Source organism: Nuphar pumila, chromosome 2 (assembly GCF_984573655.1).
Source record: "Nuphar pumila chromosome 2, dmNupPumi1.hap1.1, whole genome shotgun sequence".
NCBI lineage: Eukaryota > Viridiplantae > Streptophyta > Magnoliopsida > Nymphaeales > Nymphaeaceae > Nuphar > Nuphar pumila.
This window is the reverse complement of record NC_143250.1, coordinates 48,827,606-48,847,776: the sequence shown is the minus strand read 5'-3', so window position 1 is coordinate 48,847,776 and position 20,171 is coordinate 48,827,606. Positions and strand designations below refer to the sequence as shown.

At 38.2% G+C, this 20,171-nt stretch overlaps 1 protein-coding gene across 1 annotated transcript in view; it reads left to right on the top strand.

The window, feature by feature from the left end:
- The window catches only part of EDD1 (glycine-tRNA ligase), a 211,065-nt gene that overhangs the window by 78,971 nt on the left and 111,923 nt on the right, over positions 1-20,171 (top strand). Inside the window, exon 20 of the mRNA XM_089995743.1 lies at positions 10,923-10,971. Coding sequence (XP_089851869.1) covers positions 10,923-10,971 — 49 coding nt within the window. The remainder of the gene's footprint in view (positions 1-10,922; positions 10,972-20,171) is intronic.

Sequence of the window (20,171 nt, the reverse complement as noted above, 5' to 3'; positions counted from 1 at the left end):
ATGTGTGAATGATCCGGGATCGTCTCCGTTCAGCTCAGATCCGACAGAAAAGTTACGCCGATCGTCGTCGTCGAGAGCTCATTTTTTTATAGGAGACATGGTGTTCATCAAGGTTTCTCCAACCAAGGGGGTTTTTCGTTTTGGAAAGAAAGGGAAGCTAAGTCCCCGGTTCGTTGGTCCCTTTGAGATTTTGGATCACATCAACAAAGCAGCTTATTGCGTAGCGTTACCTCCTCAATATGCACAGATTCATAACGTCTTCCATGTATCTATGTTAAAAAAGTATGTTCACAATCCTTCCCACATCATCAAGTTTGACGACATTCAGATTGATGAGGATATGAATTTCGAGGAAAGGCCGATAAAAATCATCGACCGTCGCGATCGGGTGTTGAGATCAAGGACAATACCTTTTGTAAAGATCCGATGGCAACACCATGGAATCAACGAATGTACTTGGGAACCTGAAGCGGATATCAGGGAAAAATACCCAGAATTGTATATTGAAAAATAATATTAATGAAAATTTCGCGGACGAAATTTGTTTAAGGGGGTTAGGATTTAATAACCAGGAAAAAAAATTATCATCTCGGACCCGGGTCGGATCCGAGCCCCGTGAGAGGACGACTATCGGTAGGCCGTAAGGGCCTACCGAGCGGTGCCCGCTCCCCCTATTTTCTGCTTATAAATGAAGCAGGCAGGAGGGGGGGGGGGAGCATCAAATGCTTTTCCCTCCCCGTCGCCTCTCCTCTCCTTGACGCCCCGATTTCCCCTTTTTCCCCGGCTCCCCCCTCCTCGCCGTCCATGCCACCTGCCGTTGCCGACACCACCGTCGCCGACGCCTGTCGATGCCCGCTACCCACCTCCGCCCGACACTGTCTGCCTCCGCCGGCGACCTCCAGGTGAGTCCCCCTCTCCCTCGTCTTCTTGTTTCCCGCATGAGAGGGGGGAGCGAACCCCTCCGCCTGCGACCTCGGCAGAAGAGGGTGGTGGCTTCCCCCCCCCCCCCCCCCTTGCCTTGCGATTTCCGGCAGGGGGCAAGCCCTCGGCCTTTCGGTGTCTTCTGGCAGGGGGTTTCGCCCTCGTGCCTTGCGATTTTCGACAAGGAGCGAGCCCCCCCTGCCTTTTGTTGTTTGGCAGGAGGTTTCGCCACCCTGCCTTGTGCTTTCCGGCAGGGGGTGAGCCCCATGCCATGTGCTTTCCGGTAAGGGGCGAGCTCCCTGCCTTGTGTTTTCCGGCAGGGGGCGAGCCCCCTGCCTTCTTGTGTTTTCCGGCAGGGGGCGAGCCCCCTGCCTTCTTGGGTTTTCTGGAAGGGGGTTTCACCCCCTGCCTTGTGTCTTCTGGGAGGGGGCGAGCCCCCTGCCTTATGTTTTCAGGCTGGGGGCGAGCCCCTGCCTTATGTTTTCAGGCAGGGGGGGGGGAGCCCCTGCCTTTCTATGCCTTCTCGGCAGGGGGCGAGCCCCCTGCTTTCTTATGTGTCGCGGCAGAGGGTTTCGCCCCCTACCTTACATTTTCTGGCAAGGGGGCGAGGTCCCTGCCTTCCTTGTGCTTTCCAGCAGGGGGCGAAGCTCCTTCTGCTGTCCTTCTTGCTTCCCGTCAGGAGGGGGTTCTGCCCCTTGCCCGGTTTCCTTTTAAGGTGGTCTTGGCAGGGAGCCTCTGCTCCCTCCCCTGCCTTGCTGCCTCTGTCCTTCTTGTGTAGGGAGCTGCGCTCCCTGCCTCCCCTAGTTTTTGGGGTCCGGAACCACTCCTGGTCTTACCGGACCCGTTCTTCGTGGTATTATGGCGTATTGACCCTTTTGGCCTTGCAGGTTGCACCACAAAGCCTTCTTGTGCTACGCGGCCTGAGACAGTGATCACTTACGCTCACAAGCGTATAGACTCTCACATTCCTTCTAGGTATGGGTTTGCGTAAAAAGGAGGAGGAACAATGAACTGCTAAAAACAAAGGACTTAACTAATAAATTAAAACATTTCCTGCACTTTACTTTTCGTTGCCATCGCGCTATATGTGCCAAGGCTTTCCTTTTTTGTGTAGCTTTCCTTATTGTCTTTTACTTTCAGGACGCGGTTTTGCGATCTTGGTCCCGTTTCCCTTTTGTACTATACTTTTTATTGCCGTCGCGCTATATGTGTTGAGGCTTTCCTTTTTTGTGTACCTTTCCTTTCTTGTCTTTTACTTCCAGGACGCTGTTTCACGATCCTGGTCCCTGTTGATTTCATTTGTTGCTGCTTCTGCTATTTCATACATATATATGTCACTCTTCTTTTTATTGTCGTAGTCTCAACCTTGTCGTGGATTGGTAGGGTTCGACAGCAGAACTTAGCCTTGCGTAAGAGCGCAAGTATCAACGTTCGAACTCTGCAGTGAGTTACAAAATGAGATACTGGTTTTCCTAACTCGAGACAAGACCCTCGTTGCACGAAGGGTTGCTGTTTCCTGAGTTTGGGCAAACGTTTGATTTTTGGGTACTATAGTTGACACGGTGCAAGTTGTACCACGAGGCAGATTAGGCCTCGATTGTGCAATGATATTGATTGAGAATACACCTAAAGGGTCTCAGGCGCCTTCACAGGCAAGATGCTCATTTGGGTCTAATGGACCAGGGCATGAAGAATGAGGCGGCGGTTAAGAAACCCCCGTCGCGCTCGATTCGACTTAGCTTCGCCAAGAGAGAGGACAAATGGTATCAACTCCGATGCACAGGCCATTAATGGCTATTTACGGGCAAAAGACTCTGCTTCTCCGGTCATCGGAGATTAGGGGAAAGAGACTGCACTAGATAGCCTAACACTTCTGCAGAAGTTGGATGCATCCCTACTGGGCCTTTGGGGGCTTGCTCTCTCGACCACCGGTCGTCCCCTTAAGATAGGATTCAGTCAGTCGACCGAGGTATCTTAAGATACATAGCATAATAAACCCTCGGATTGGTCTTTACTATTTCGGCTCGTTTGCCATGTACGTACTCATATAGCCGGTTAACAAGTGATAACTAAATTAAGCATGCTCACCCTTCAGCTGTTGTTTTTTCGTACTTGTGGTATTACGTGCCAACATACTTGTGAGTTCCCTATGCAGTATATCCTTTCTCATTGTTGCTATTGTGGTGTGCATAACGGCTTTAGTTGCTAGTTCTTGTTCTTTTTGCACTCCTACTAGTTTTTCGTGAGACTGACCCATTTTATGGGTAGGTGATGATTAGCGGTGACAAACTGTCAACGATGCATCCGACGTGGCTTAAGGCTATACTTTTCCTTCCAGATTTTTGGCTGTCGTTGCTGGGTTTTGAGTTTTTGGTTTTTGTTTTGATCTGGGGGCTGGGCCTCCTGTTGTTTTCCTTGTACAATGACTTTTTATTAAGAATTTAGTATGCTTTTCAGTTGTCTGCTATTTATCACCGTGGTCATGTTGGGATTGTCGAGCTAACGTGCCTGGGATTTGCAAAACTTGATTTTCAAAATAGGAAGATACTTTTTGAAGAGTTTTCAGAACAAAAAAGTTCAAACTTTCAGGGGTTTTTCTCAGAAAACTTTAATTGTCAAGTTAAGAAATTTCGGGGCGTTACAATCTTGGTGAATATTGCACCTTATAGCACATCTCTAGTTTATAGTTGTATGCTATCTTTTGTTTGACCTACTTTATTAAAGTCAGCATGCTTCTCTATATAAACTTTTCTTGCAATGGTCCAAAAATGGATATTTCTTTTTGCACCGAGGAAGTAAAGAAATATTTAATGTGATAATAACATGTATTTTGATATTTTTTCTAACATATGTTTGATGTTTCTAGCCTTTGTTGTTACAAACTTACAAGTAGAAATAATGGAATATTTCTTGGGATGATAGCATGTATTTGTTAAAATGTATCATTCAACCTATGTAATCTTATATATATTTTATATATATAGAGGATAATACATATTCATATATGGTATATATGCATATGTATTATCCTAATTATATATATAAAATATATATTTTTCTATTTATAGGCATAGGGGTAGTTTAGTCATTTCACAGTTTTACGCATATTCCATTTGGAATATGTTTGTAATTTTTACTTTTATTTTTCTTTTTTCTCTTTTTTAGTGGTTTGCGCCACCTAGGGAGGCTCCCCAAAGAGTCGTCGGGGAGCCCCCAACGGTCACAAATGTGACCGTTGGGGGCTCCCAACGACTCCTTTGGGAGCCCCCTAAGTGGCTCCTTGCTTGTATTATAAATAGGGGCTTTCCCCTTGTAATTCACTTACTCCTTGGAGGAGCTTATGCTCCATTGTATAGGGTTTTTACCCTCTTCTTCCTATTTCTTCAATAATATTCAACTTATGACTTTAAGTCATATTTATCCCTTTTATGGGTTTATGTTTTAGCACTTGATGTGCTTGTGTTGTTCCCTTAAGTAGGTATATTCGCACTTAATGTGCATGTTTATGGGTTCATTATCGAACCTAAAATATTCAAAGTCACTTTCTAACATGGTATCAGAGCAAGGTTGAGATCGAGTTGCTCTTTGGTGCATCAGGAAGCGTGGTATTCAAGAAAGTTTTAAAGAAAAATGGTGAAGTATTCATTTCTCTCTCTTTTCTAAAAAGTTATTCGGTATGCATTCTATTTCTTTAAGTATTGTATGAAGAATTTAATATGTTCTTTTTTTATGTGTACTCTTTGTCATTATGTCTTTTATAAAAATTTGAGCTACTTGATACTCTATTGAATATTTTTCATATACCTACTTTTTCGTATGTTTTTCTTTGAAATTTTTTAAAATGATAACTTGTTTGGCGAAAAATTAGATATATAATTGCTCAAAACTTAATGGGTCGGTAAAGATTTATGACGATTGGAGCCTTGAATTTATATTTTAAACCTATCTTTGTTTATAAGAATACCTTTTATATGTGATAAGTCTTTAAAGAAAGGTATGTTAAGATTAAAATGTTTGTGAGATGTAGTTTTTCGAAAAATGCTTGGCATATATGAAAAATTCTTTAATAAGTTTTGATTCACTTACCTAATGTGTCCTTTTTATATGAGCAACATTTAATTAAGAAAGTTTTTTTATATATATAATTCCGATTGAATTAAGTCATGTTTTTTGATAAAACTTAAGAGCCTTTTGAATTTTTCCTCAATAAATGTTTAATTTTATAGATTTATGCCATAGTACAATCTTACTTTATCATAAGGGTTTTTAACAAATCTATTATTCTTCTTTGTTGGGATTTCTCTCACTTTAGTGGAGTTTCCCCCTTCTTTGGGAATTTTGTGTGTTTTGAGCTCTCTTTAAGGAGCCTTTTGGTCCTTATAATCTTCTTGTGAGTATATGCTCTTTTATGAAGATTTCATGGTTGTTGTGAGAAGATTGTTTGTGAGTATCTTTTCCCTTGCATAATATCCTTCAAAGATTCATTAATACTTGTAACCCTTTGTGGATCTTTTGAGATTGGTTGTGAGCATCATTTTTTAAGTTACAATAGTCGATTTCATAAGATTTTCAAACTTCACCATCTTTATGAATGCCTATATTGGCCTAAGTTTGTTATTTGCTCATTCAAGATTATTGTCATTTAAAAATTTTGCATTGCATAAAAGTGCATCTATTATCATTTGGTATGCATTTAGTTGCACTTTATATCTATCATAGTTGAGGCTTGTTTTTGACTTTTTGATTATTCCAAATCGGTTCTTACGCATGATGTTGTTTAATATTTCATAATTGTGTTAGTTGCATAATAAGTCTTTTTTGTATAAATGACTTCTTTTGAAGATTAAGCATAATTCATGTTTATGCAAAATTGTTGTTATAAAACATATTATTGTGATTGATTATATTGGACCTTTGATTCAATTTTTAATCGGTCCTCTTTTCTTTGAAAAATAATTCCTAAAGTATTTATTGCCTTTTTGTGGCATTTATATTTGTCCATCACATGTTTTTTTAATGCATCATTGTTTTGGCCTTATTTTTATATTAGAGATGTTTGTTGAGGTGAGTTAAGGGCACCTTGTGTTATGTCATTTTAGATTGTCCAAATTGCCATATTATAGATGGTGGTTGAGGTGAGTTATGGGCACCTTGGGACTCTAGAATGATTTGGTATATGATCTCTAATTATGAGTGTGTCACTCGTTGTTATGTCATTTTAGATTGTCCACTTACCATATTATAGATGGTGGTTAAGGTGAGTTATGGACACCTTGGGACTCTAGAATGATTTGGTATATGAGTCACTAGTTTGATGTTAGCCATTGATCTTATGAATGCTCTTATTTATATATAAATGTGATGGATATATGATGTTTGAAACCTTAAAATGTTTTAAGGTATATTAAAATCAAGGTTTTAGGGATTATTGCCCAACCTTTTATTGTTTATGAAAATTATGAGTGCATTTGCACATTTGTGATTTCGTGCTTTTGTGCACAAGTGTTCCATATGTTCTTGGTGTGCGTATGTTCACACATTTATTTTCAAAAATATTGTTCTATCGGTTGTTGTATCTTGTTGAAGATACTTTTACATAGTTTATTCCAAAATGTTATTTTTATGGGTATTCTTTTTGAAGAATATTGTTCTATTGATTCAAGGTTTGATTTATATATATGTTTGTCATTACAAGTTTTATTACCTCAAAAGTCTTCTCCTTTTATAACTCTTATCTAAGTGTCATCATATGTAGACAAGAATTTTATTACACCTTTGTGTGTTGATAGCCCTTTGTTGGCTTTTGCTTTCTTGGTCTAGTAGTTGAACACACTTGTCTTGAGTGTTATTATATGTAGACAAGGCACGTTGATTCACACCATGATGTGTGATCTTTAGTCCATGTTGGCATTTGTGTTCTTGTTCTAGTCGCTGAGTTGTATGCCCATGGTTGGATTCTTTCACTCAATTCAAGTGCCATTTTATGTAGACAAGAGATGTATTGTGTTTTTAGCCCATGGTTGACTTAATACTCTTGTTCTAGTAGCTGAACATACTTGATCTTGAGTGTATTTTACGTAGACAAGAGATGCTTTTTGTCCATGTTGGCGTGTATTCTCTTGTTCTTGTCGTTGTTGCACTCATTTCAAGTATTATTATATGTAGACAAGAGGTATTTTTACACACCTTAATGTGTGTCATTTGGCCTTTAATGACATTTTATTTATATTCTTGATCTAGTAGCTTATATACTTGATTTACGGGTTTTGGAGGACTAATGAGGTAGTTGCTTGTAGTGGATGAACTACTATTGAAAATTGCAAAATTTCATTCATAACTTGTGTTTTTAGATACAAGTGAATCATATCTATGATATGTTTTTAAATCAATTTGATATTTTAGTATTTAATCTATATATGAAGTGCTTACAGTTTTTTGGCATCTTTTGTATTTGATATGCAAAATGAGTCTTTTGTCTCAAATGATATTCATCTTTGAATCTTGGGTGGATGCTCTAATATATTTAGTCAAATCATGCTTCTTATATATGACATTTGTTTGACATAGATCTTCTCCCTAAAGATGTGAAAAACTCTATTGTTGATCTATGCGTGTTAAAGCCCCTTGAAGTTCATATTCATCATGCTTTTGAACATTTGCATCCGTGTTCATTTTGACTAAAGTATGTTTGGAGCATGTTCATTAATGATTTTCTTTAAGTGATTAATTCATTTCATGATAGTACATGCATATGCTCATTATGACCTTTTAGGCCCTCATTCAATAAAGCATATATAGCTTATGCCTCTTCGTAGGCTTATTGTGGTGTCCCTTAGTGGACCATTTTGTTATTCCCCATTATGAGGTTATGTTTGTCCAATGTTGGACCTTATGAATGCATTATGCATTCTTGCAATTCATTTCCACATAATTTGCTTTCGCTCACTCTTTAACATGATGTATGATTTTGAAACTTTGGTTTTCTAAATTTACTTTTCATGCTAAAATAATTATCCTATCATGTGCTTCAAATTTCTATGCATAAGTTATATTTTTGCACCATTGTTTTGCGGATGTGTCATCCGATATGGTTTCAATTAAGCTTGTTAGAAATGTTCCAATTGAGTAAAGTGCAAAGATATGTTTTACTTGTTTCTTTGTTGTTATTCCACAGGATCTTGAAGATAAAAGGAAAAGAAGTACCTTGGATAGATCATGGAAGGTGCTCATCGTTAAAGACGTTGGAGGAAGACATTTGCAATGACATTCGTACGGAAGACTCTTGAAGCCTTGAGAGTCTTCCTCCTGCTTTCTTCAATCTTTTCGTTCCCCCACGCAAAGTTTGAGGGGGGGGGGGTGTTAAAATGTATCATTCAACCTATGTAATCTTATATATATTTTATATATATAAAGGATAATACATATTCATATATGGTATATATGCATACGTATTATCCTAATTATATATATAAAACATATATTTTTCTATTTATAGGCATAGGGGTAGTTTAGTCATTTCACAGTTTTACACATATTCCATTTGGAATATGTTTGTAATTTTTACTTTTATTTTTTCTCTTTTTTAGTGGTTTGCGCCACCTAGGGAGGCTCCCCAAAGAGTCGTTGGGGAGCCCCCAACGGTCACAAACAAATGTGACCGTTGGGGGCTCCCAATGACTCCTTTGGGAGCCCCCTAAGTGGCTCCTTGCTTGTATTATAAATAAGGGCTTTCCCCTTGTAATTCACTTACTCCTTGGAGGAGCTTATGCTCCATTGTATAGGGTTTTTACCCTCTTCTTCCTATTTCTTCAATAATATTCAACTTATGACTTTAAGTCATATTTATCCCTTTTATGGGTTTATGTATTAGCACTTGATGTGCTTGTGTTGTTCCCTTAAGTGGGCATATTCGCACTTAATGTGCATGTGTATGGGTTCATTATCGAACCTAAAATATTCAAAGTCACTTTCTAACAGTATTTTGATGCTTTGTCTAACATATGTTTAATGTTTCTTGCCTTTGTTGTTACAAGTTCCCATTTTTTGTTAATGCTTGGTGATTCATTTTCTCGGTCATATCCTTCGCCTTAGATCATTTTAGCTGGGTTCATGGCTTTCAAAGCTTACCTGTGACTACTTAAAATTTCTTAGAAGGATTCTCTTACGTTTTCAATGTCTCAACGGTATTTTTAATCATGTATGAGCTTCTACAATCACTTCCAGGGATTCTACTGGATTGTGAGCTATTTGGGTGCAACTTGAGTGGTTTAACTTACTGTTCATAGACACAGAAGTGGCGTTCTACACAAGTAGTTTCTACACTATGTCACAGGGATTCGGCTAGCAGGGTGCCGCACCCGCGTCGACGCAACTCAACGTGGGTGCGGGTGCGGCCAACCCGATCCTGGGTGCGTTGACCGCTCCCAGGATCATTTAGGTCCATTTTTTTTTTGATTTTTTTTAAAACATTTGCCCAAATGGGCTGCGAATTTTTTTTTAAAAAAAATTATGCTGACAGCAACTATCTGTCAGCTGCATCAACTGTTCTGTCGGCTGCTGTCAGCAGCTGACAGCTGCGAAATTTGAAAAAACCCGCGTGTTCCCCCGACTCCCTTTATATATATATATATATATATATTACATTTTTACCCCTGCCGCACCCCCGCACCCGGGTTTTTTGGAAGTGCCGAATCCCCGCACCCGCACCCGCACCCGCACCCATGTGACATATTCTACATGAGCTTCAATACATAATCAACTGATCAATAGAGATGTGATACCTATTCTTTTTCTTTTTCTTTTTGTTGTCAATTATGTCATATAGACACCATAAATTGTCTCTCTTGATCATTAGGTGGAACTTCTCTTAGTCATTTTGATACTGTCTGAAGTCTTTGGTTACATCAGGGGATCTGATGTTTTGACTACCGGATGGACCGTGAATTTAGCTGTCATCTATTGTCTTTGTCATCATGATGATTTCAGGGAGCTAAGTTGGTGATTTGTATTAAGCAGTAGCTTGATAAAAAAGCATTCTGAGTTCTTCAAGATTTTCTTGTTGGAAACTTTGTACTCCTTTGACAAAATATGGTTTGTTCTATTTGTGGCTGTCCTCTGATTTCGTTCTTCGAAACATGCATAGTTATGCTGATTTTGAATATTCATCATTGCAGTAAAAAATTAGAGAGTTCCATTCTGGAGCCATGAATGAGTTATAATAGGAAATGCTTAATTACATTTAGAGGCTTAGTGGCTGATTGATTGAGATCGTTTGAGTGGTGTTGGATGTGCTAGTGCTCTCCTTTTTGGCAACTCGTATAGTGTTGGGGACTGTAGACATTTCTTTTTTTTTTTTTTGGGTGAGATGCTATGGTTTTCCAATTCAAGGTTGTTTCTTTTGGCCGCACATTTAATTCCACTGGAAAGTATTGTTTTGGTCATTAAAATATTGTATAATAAATGTTGTCAGACTTAATGCCCGACAAGTAATATAGTTTTATGTATGAGATAGACTGTCCATGTTTGTTGAATACGGTTGCCTCTAAAGAATGAGTTTAGCTGGTTTTCTTCTAGAGAAGAAACCATAAATTAAAATGAATTCATTCAAGTGTGCTTGAATGTTTTCTGTCTAAAACTATTGTGCGGCTGATCATGTTTCTGCAATGATCTTGGATACATAATTCTGGGATTCTTGATTCTAATCTGCATTGATGCTGTTTAAGTTGTATTGTTATTTTCTCTCTGTGCTATATAATTTTCCTACATTAATTAATGAATGTTGGGTGTTATTTGTTTAAAGTGCTATCCTCTTTGAGTTATTGTTGGTTCAAAGATTTTTATTGGGAGATTATGTTGCCAATATATTATTTAACGGATCCTTGTTGGGTTCATCATGTTGCATCTTTTAATACTTGTTCTCATATTAATGTTTGGAGTTTCTCTTTGTTTTGGCTAGTAAATTGCTTTCTTCAATTGATTGTTCACATTTATGTTTGTCATAGTGGAAAGTCATCACATGGTCTCCGCAATTCGCCATCGGCTACCGTGGAGGTAATCTAATCATTAACTTTCTGTGCTTATAATCGGGTAAATATGGCCATTTATGTGATGTATATTGGTCCATAAAGTGTTCTAGATTCTGAAGACTTATTGAACAATGATGAAGGGCAATAGACCTACCTTTAGGCCCTTTATGGACTGTTAGTGTTAAATTGTACATATATGTATATAATATATGTATGTATATAGAAATATACATATATACACATTATATATATATATATATATATATATATATATATATATATATATATATATATCTGTGTGGGGGTGGGGGGGGGGAGGTTGAACAACTTTGGATTGAAGTCAACTTAGTTGACTTGGAGGCCCAACGACTGGATTTCCAGCCGTTGGACTAAGGCCCCTCTCTTCATGTTCTCTCTCTTTGCTCTCCTTTCTCCCCCTTTTGTATATAAATCTAGGTGTCTATCCCCTTTGTAAAAGCATGCTTCTTGCATACTTGTTCTTCAATAAAAGATTTTATTTTTTATCTTTGTGTATGCCCTTAGTGGCACTTGTGATTGTGCTCTTCGTAGCACTTGTGATTGTGTATTGCACTTGTTGTTGAATGATTTGTTGGTGCTTAAAGGTGATCAACTTATCTTTGCATGGTATTAGAGCTTGGAACTATTGAAGCCTATTTGATCTTCTTAAGGTGTTGGTGATCTTGCAAGAGTTCAAAGTGATCGTGTGAATCATGGGTGGTTCGGTGGAGTGTTTGTATTTCATATTTGCTCTTTCTTCTCTCTTCACTTCTTATTCTCTTTCTCTCCTCCTCTCTTAGTCCTTGTAAAATGGATGACAATGATAATGTCACCATTAAACCTGTAAAACTCAATGATTTCAACTATGTAATATGGGCTTCTATTATGAAGCACCTTATTTGAGAAAAAGGGTTATGAGGACTAGTAAATGTGGTCCAATCCGTGCCTCTAACCGAAAATGAAAAGACCAAGGCTATAACTTCTTATGAGAAAAAATGAAAGGAATGGAAGATGAGACATGTCAAGATCATGTCTTGGCTTGTTAGTAGTATGGATGTAAAAAAATGTTCAAGGTTTGCCAAATTTGAGAATGTATTCTCTTAAAGATATTGCATATATATGCAATATGCAAGAAAGAGTTTGGATTATGGTCCAAGGGGATAAAACTATTAAAGAATATTATAATGACCTATCCGAATTTTGGGAAGAATTGGCTCTTCTAGAGCCAAAGTGGCATTGTCCCTTGCCAAAGACAAATAGATGTGGAACACTTTTACCAATTTATTAACGATCTAATACCGAAATTTAAATCTACAAAATCTATTCTTTTCCATAGAGGAAAAGTGCCTTCTATTGAAGATATTATAGAAGAGTTGAGTATGAAAGAAAATATATTGAAAAAGCATGTAAGCAAAAGTGAAGATGACTCAGTCTTAGCCGTTTCTAGACTAGGAAACTATGTTTGTACATATAAGCCACCTCATTATAGAAGACAAGGAAATGACTATGATAGAAGAAAAGCTATTTGTCATCATTGCCATGAACCGGGACACATTTAGGCTCCAATGTCCTAAACTAAAAGGGGCATATGAGAAGAAGGTTGCATCAGTAAAATCTCCACAAGGTAAGAAAGATATTTCTACATCACAAGATTCAATTAGTGGAAGCGCTTTAACCTTTTCTCAAAGGAGCATCTTCCTTAACTGGGGCTGCTATTTCATCTTATTCCGATCCCGGTAAAATTCCTTGGCTTGATTTTGGTGCATCTTTTCATATGACCCCAAACAAAGATATTTTATAAAATAATTACAAATAGATTTGAAAAGGAAATTTCTATATTTCACACTGATTCAGGTGGAGAATTTATTTCAAATGAATTTAAAAATTATCTTTCCATGACATCACACATAAAAAAATCTTGTCCTCACACACCATAACAAAATAGTTTGATCGAAAGAAAACATAGTCACATCATTGAAACTTCAAGGACCTTATTGCAAGTCATGTGCCAATTTTTTTGTGTGCAGAAGTTGTCCTAACTTTTGTCTATCGTATAAATAGAATGACATCCTCTTCTTTACAAAATATTTCTCTTATTGAAAAACTTGTTAAAATATCCCCTTATTATGCTAAATTATAAGTCTTCGGTTGCAAATGTTTTGTATTAACCAATAAAAATGACAGATTTTCACCTAGAGTTATTCCGTGTTCTTTTTTTTTGGCTATACTGATAACCAAAAAGGATATCGATGTTAAGATCCTAAAAATAGAAAATTGTATATTTTTTGGAATGTTACGTTTTTGGAAAAAAAAATTTCTTTGAAAAAGATCATGCTAAGTAACTGAGTACTCATTTTTATTTGACCTTGGGTTCAACCAAGATGTTATTGAATGTGATTGTGAATATGATTTTGAAAATGTTATTGAATCAAGAGATAAGGTGCCTCATAGGATCAATCTTGCTTACAATATTCTAGATGGGGGCATAAAAAACTTTCATGTGCACTTGAAAAATTTTCTAACTTAAATGAAAAGGAACTACAAACTAGGAAATCATCTCGAGTCCCACAACCTCCATATAAGTTTGTATCCTGTGACTCTTTTCTGTCCAAATATCAAGCATGTATAGCCCTAATACATTCATATATAGAACCCTCTTCATATACTCAAGCCAAAGATCACTTAGAATGTGTTAAGGCCGTGAAAGTAGGATTAGATGGATTAGAAAATGATCACACTTTGACTATTCAAGATCTCACTCAAGAAAAGAAACCCGTATGTTGTAGATAGGTATATAAGATAAAAACCAAGAGTGATGAGACCCTTGAGAGATACAAAGCTAGGCTAGTCGCCAAAGAGTATGCACAAAAACATGGTTTAGATTATGAAGAAACTTTTGCACCTGTTTCTCGAATGACTACAATTAGAACTCTCATTGCAGTTGCTTCAATTAAAAATTGACCTATATATCAAATGGATGTTAAAAATATTTTTTTAAATGGCAATCTTGAAGAAGAAGTGTACATGGAGGCACATCCTGGTATAAAAATGCCTCACAAGAAGGCTTTTCGTCTAGAAAAAGCATTGTATGGCCTAAAACAAGCTTCAAAGCTTAATTTGATAGATTTAGTGATGCTATGCTTAATATTGGCTTTAGATCTTGTTTGAGTCACACGACTTTATTTGTTAAGAATTTTGATGCAGGTATTGTCATCTTGCTTCTCCATGTGGATGATATGATAATCACTGGAGGAGATAAATAGGGAGTTTGAAATGACTGATTTGGGTTTTAAAGATATTTTTTAGGAATAGAGGTTGCTTATTCCCTTAGAGGGTATTTATTGTCTCAATCTAAGTTTGCTTTCGATATTATTTTCAGGTCTGGAATATCAGATGACAAAAAGGTTGACACTCCTGAAGTAACAAATGTCAAAATGAAGATTGATGATGGGTAGCTTCTGGATGATCCTGTTAAAAAAATGTAAAAAATATATATATATATATATATATATAATGTAACTAGGAATAGTCTCTTTAGGTTTTTTCTTGAAATGGTAATCTCTTCATTTTACCAAGAATACAATTTTCACATGTAAAATTTTTTAATCTTTGGAAACAACTGAATCTTAAATATACCAGGATGCCAAGTCTCTTATGCCATAGATCCAAATCCAATTTCTGAACATTGCAACAAAATGTATTCTTGGGTATTTTTAAAAAATCTATGTAGTACATGCCTCCTTCTTTATGTCCTTCCTCAATCAGCTTCCTTGACTAGCGATCCTGCACTCGACAATCACAAGTACAACCATGGTCAGATAATTGAAAAACAGATAAAAGATTTAAGTTAAGTTTAGGAATATATCTAATTTTTGGAATACAAAGTTCTTTTGAGTTTTGAGAAATGTTTTCAAAATTTTCTATTCCTTTTATCTTAAGAGATATTCCATCAGAAGTGAAAACATTTGACCCACTTGAGTTATGACATTCAAATAACATATTTGGTGTCATATGAAAAGAGTCACCTGAGTCAAGAAGCCAAAGAGATTTATCGGGATCGGAGAGGTCGAATGAGGAGACTGCAACTCTAGTGGATGAGGATGCTCCTTTGAGTAGAGGTTGAAGAGCCTCCACACTAATTGTGTTAAAGATATGTTTCCAATAGATGGTTCACTTAACTCTTGTGGAGGTCTAACAAAGGCAACCTTCTTCTCATAAGGTTTCTTCAATTTAGGACAATATGTTTTTATATATCCCGGTTCATGACAATAGTAAATAACTTTTTTTCTTTTATACTCATTGCCTTGCTTCTCATTATTTGGCTTTCCATAGTGTGGGGTTTTGTAGGTACGAACATAGTTTTCCTGTAAAATTCATGAATTTTTATGGGTTCTTCAAAATATATATATTTGTATAGATTAAGTTGGGACCAAATGGACCCAACCCAATCCAAATCCCCCCCTTACCCAAAAGTCATGGGTTGGATCTAGGTTGGATCCGACCGGATCCGGGTTGGATGTCGACATTCTCTCCTGTTACGTTATTTAAACCCCCACGGGAGGAGGGGTTTCTTTTTAAAACTCAGCCCGGCCCTTCTCCCAGTCTCTCTCTCTCTCTCTCTCTCTCTCTCTCTTTTTCTACGCAAGAGCCCCGATCGCATCTTGCCGAAGCTCCCTCGTTGGTAAGTCCCTCTCTTTGTTCTCTCTCTCAGATCCTCTCTCTCCCTCTTTCTCGGTGGTGGTGGGTGCCACCCTCCCCCTTTCTTTTTCTCGGTGATGGTGGCATCGTCCGATGCCGCCACCTTGCCTGAGCGGTGGCACCACTCGGGTGCTGCCCTCCCTCTTCTTCCCTGCTTTTCGCCGGTAAACCAGAGCCATCGCTGGTGGCTTTGGCTTGACAGGGAGAGGGTGTCTAGCACCCTCTTCGGTCATTTTTTCTGAAAGGGAAATCGGCAACAGCCTGAGGCTGTTGCGGCTTTTCCTTTTTGGGCAGTCATACCCCCTCTTGTATGGTTCGAATGGGGAATCAGAGCCACTAGGGCGGTGGCTTTGTTCCATCGCCTGCAACAGTGGCAACAGGGCTGTCGCTGTGCCAGCCTGGGTTCGGTTTTTGCTAGGGGGGCCCAAACCCTGTCAGGGAGAGGGAGGGGCTTGTCTCTGTCGAGCCCATCTGCTTCTCTGCCCTGGGTGTTTTTAAGTGGGTTGGGCTGGGCTCGACTTGGTCAAGCCCACCAGCCTAGTCGAGCCAGGGTGCACCCTGGGGCTCGGGTTGGGCTCGGCTCAACTGAGCCACCAGGGCGGTGGCTTTGTTCCATCGCCCGCAACAGTGGCAGCAAGGCTGCCGCTGTGCCAGCCTGGGTTCGGTTTTTGCCAGGGGGCCCAAACCCTGTCAGGGAGAGGGAGGGGCTTGTCTCTGTCGAGCCCACCTGCTTCTCTGCCTTGGGTGTTTTTAAGTGGGTTGGGCTGGGCTCGACTTGGTCAAGCCCACCAGCCTAGTCGAGCCAGGGTGCACCCTGGAGCTCGGGTTGGGCTCGGCTCAGCTCAGTCGAGCCACCACCCTGCCCCCTTTTTCTTTTGGCCGCTGCCCCTCGCACACAACAAAACTGAGTTGAGCTCGGTCCCTAGTCGATTAGGGAACAAACCGACTCAGTTGGAAACCAAGCCCGAATCAGTAGTCAAAACCCGTCTTGGTCTGGTCGACTTGAACTGGGTTCAGGTTCGACCCCTGCAACACAATCATCGCTTATTCTGTTAAATTAAGTTTGTTACATCATTCTATTCGCAACACGATAAAAATCATTTTCAGCGCACCATTTGGCCCAACATACGAGACTTCTTATTTTCAGCATGGTTACCGAGGCACAACAATATTATAACCTACGCTCAGAATCGTAACAAATTCAGACCATCTCCGTTGTACGGAAAAGTTGCATGCGAGAATAATGTCAGAACACTTCTAGTATATATGCTTTTAACTCAAGGATGCAGTTTTTCGTATTCTTGTCCATTTTAAATTATGTCATTTACTTTGCCGTCACGCTGTAATGTGCACAGGCTTTAGCTTTCTGCAATTTATTTAGCTCGATGAGTGGTTTCACACATCGGACCCTGCTTTATGTCATTTATTTTGTCGTCGCATTGTAACATGCACATGCTCTAGCTTTCTGTAATTTATTTAGCTCGATTTGTGGTTTTACACATCGGGCCTTACTTTATGTTATTTACTTTGTCGCCACACTTAAATGTGCATAGGCTACTGCTTTACACAATTTATTTAGTTTGATATGTGGTTTGACAAATCGGGCCATGCTTAATATCATTTACTTTGCTGTCGCGCTGAAATATGCACATGCTTATGTTTTTAATGTGGAACACTGTTTTGCGCGCTCCTGTCTACTTTAAATTACGCTAGCATATATGTATTTAAAGACGCAAATTTGCGCATCCTCACAGTAATTCAATTTTATTGAAAAAATCCCCAAGTGAGATTTCAAGCTCGCATTTCCCCGATGTCTTAAAAAGTAAAACAAATATTTTACGGTTGCATATTCGCAACACCAGTGTCATACATAGCTTACCCCAAGTTTATGGAAGACTCCCTTGTATACTTGGACCAATGATGTCTCGTCCATACTTGCTAGACAAACTATCTAGCATTGGAAAGTTCCTCTAAACCCCTTTCCAAACCGGTCTCGACCTAAGGCACGGGATATCATTGTGGTTGAGGTTTCCTTTTGAGAAAACCCACATCGTCCCCATCGTATTGGTATTGTTAAACATGCACAACATGTTAGTACAACGATGAATGAACTAGAGGTTTATTATGACCTCAAAGTGCGATATAGCACTTGGCTAAGGAAAATCACATAAATGAAATGATCTCCTTCACAGGCAAGATGCTCGATTTGGTTTAAAAGACCAAAACATGTAGAATGGGTCATTAGTTAAAACTAGACATAACATACCCATTCATTTTTTTTGTTCTTTCAAGAGAGAGGATGAGATAGTACAAAAACTCTGATAGACAAGTTGTTAACAACTATGCTCCTCGAGTGGCAATGACTCGGTGTCCCTGATAATCGGAGTTAGGGGACTGGGCTACCAACTATTATCCTGGGTGGTAGATCCCATTGACTTCTGAAGAAGTTCGGATGCATCCCTTGTCATTTATGTCTCTGGGGAATTTTCTCTCGGTCAATAGGCTAGCGGATTCAGCTAGTTGTCCGGGGTATCAAAATACATAAAATAATAAACCACCGGACAATGCCAATTGTTTCTATGTTTTATTCTGTGCATACCCACAAGTTAGTAATTATTGAAACAAGATTTCCATGCTCATTTTTACTTATTCTGAAACTGCACATCGCAAAATGTATAACACATACATTAGTTTTGTGTTGACTTTTGTTATCAATGCATCTATCAGGCTTTCATAAGTCTGACCAATTTTCACGGGTGCAGGTGATGATTAGTTGATGCTGCAGGCGATGGCGCGATGACGTGATGATATCAATGATCCACTCTCTCTCTGCTATTTTTCTCCTGAACACGTCTTTTTTTTGTAATTTTGTATAAAGGTTCTCTTGTAACACCTCTTTTGTATAAACTTTACAACGGCAACATCACAAGGATGTAGTTGATAGCTCCAGTATCATCACTTGTTTTCTTCTCCACTCCCATCGCCCGACTCCCAAACAAAGCCTTATTTATATTAGTAATATTGTTGTTATTATAGATATTTATTGTTGATACTTTTTTGTGACAAGTTACTATATCAGTGTTGTAAGTATTGTATCGCACCGTATCGTATGATACAATATGATACATATTGTTACTTCTGGGTTTTACGATATGATACACACTTGTATCGTACGTTGCACCTTCGACACACTTTAAAAAGGCCGAAAGTTATTTTCTTCTTTTTGGGTTTTAAATATCATTTGAAGGTTGACTTCTCCATTTGTCTAGATGCCATTAGAAGTGCATTTTATAGTAGAAATCAGGCTCCACACTCCTCCAACAAAGATGATATAAGATGATCCAGCATGACAACGGCGCAATCAACTAATGAGTGAAAACCAATGGAAAATAAAGTGAAACTATTTTCATAATATTTTTGTTTATATAATATGAAAGTTTGAGTCTTGTGGCATGTTCTTTATTGTAAGATATTTAATATTTTGCATTGTTCTTGTGAGATATGCATGCAATATTATCTATGGTTCTATATTAGTTGATGTCTTGTGCATCTCATAGAGACATAAATTCTTCATATGTGATTTTATGGTTGTATTTTATGCAATTCATCATTGTTTCATGTGATATGATTTTTTTTAGAATTTTTGCTAATTTTTTCTGTTATTTTATTTTTTTGGATTTTTAGAAGTTTTTTTATTAAAAAATTACGATACAATGCAGTGTTACTTTGGTGCCTGACCGATATGGGTAACGATATGATACTTACAACCTTGGTTTATATTATTGTTGTTATTATTAGAACCAACCTGGAATGCACCTGATTAAGCAGTCTCCATTGACTCATGAGCTGTATAGTGTGGGTACTTCAAAATGTTCAGCATGCCTGTGTTGATGATCATACTTACTGGTGTTACGTGCTTTTGCATCTACATATTATAAGAATATGCAAAATGACTCTGATAGCTCTCATGGATGAGGTTATATCCATTTGTGTAGATTGTCCTTGAGTTATCTTGTTTTACATTTAAATAAAGAATAGAATAGACCGAGAGTTTATGCCCTTCTGTGTACTAATGATGTCTTAACCAAGCATGATAAAAAATTCATATAATGTGATGTTTGCATTATTAGAATATGAATGGATCCCTTATTGGATACATATCCATTCACGTGTTTTATAATGTTGTAATATGTATTTCCTATACAGGGCCTTTTTGTCCTTGTAAAAAATGCTGTAACCCTATTTAATATAATCAAGGTTTACCGCAGCCCATCTTGAACAGAAGGCGGCTGTCGATTCCCAGACAATTCCTCTCTTCTTCCTCATATTTTCTTATTTTCTATAGATTGTTTTTGCTTACCAACAGATTTAACATGGTATCAGAGCAGCAAAATTTCTGGGTGTGAAAAGTCGTCTCTTCCTTCTCGTCAACGGGTGCTGATCTGCCTCCTGTCGTCCTCTTCTCTTTCTATTTTGTTCACCAAAAGTTTGTCGCTCTTTTCTTCTTTC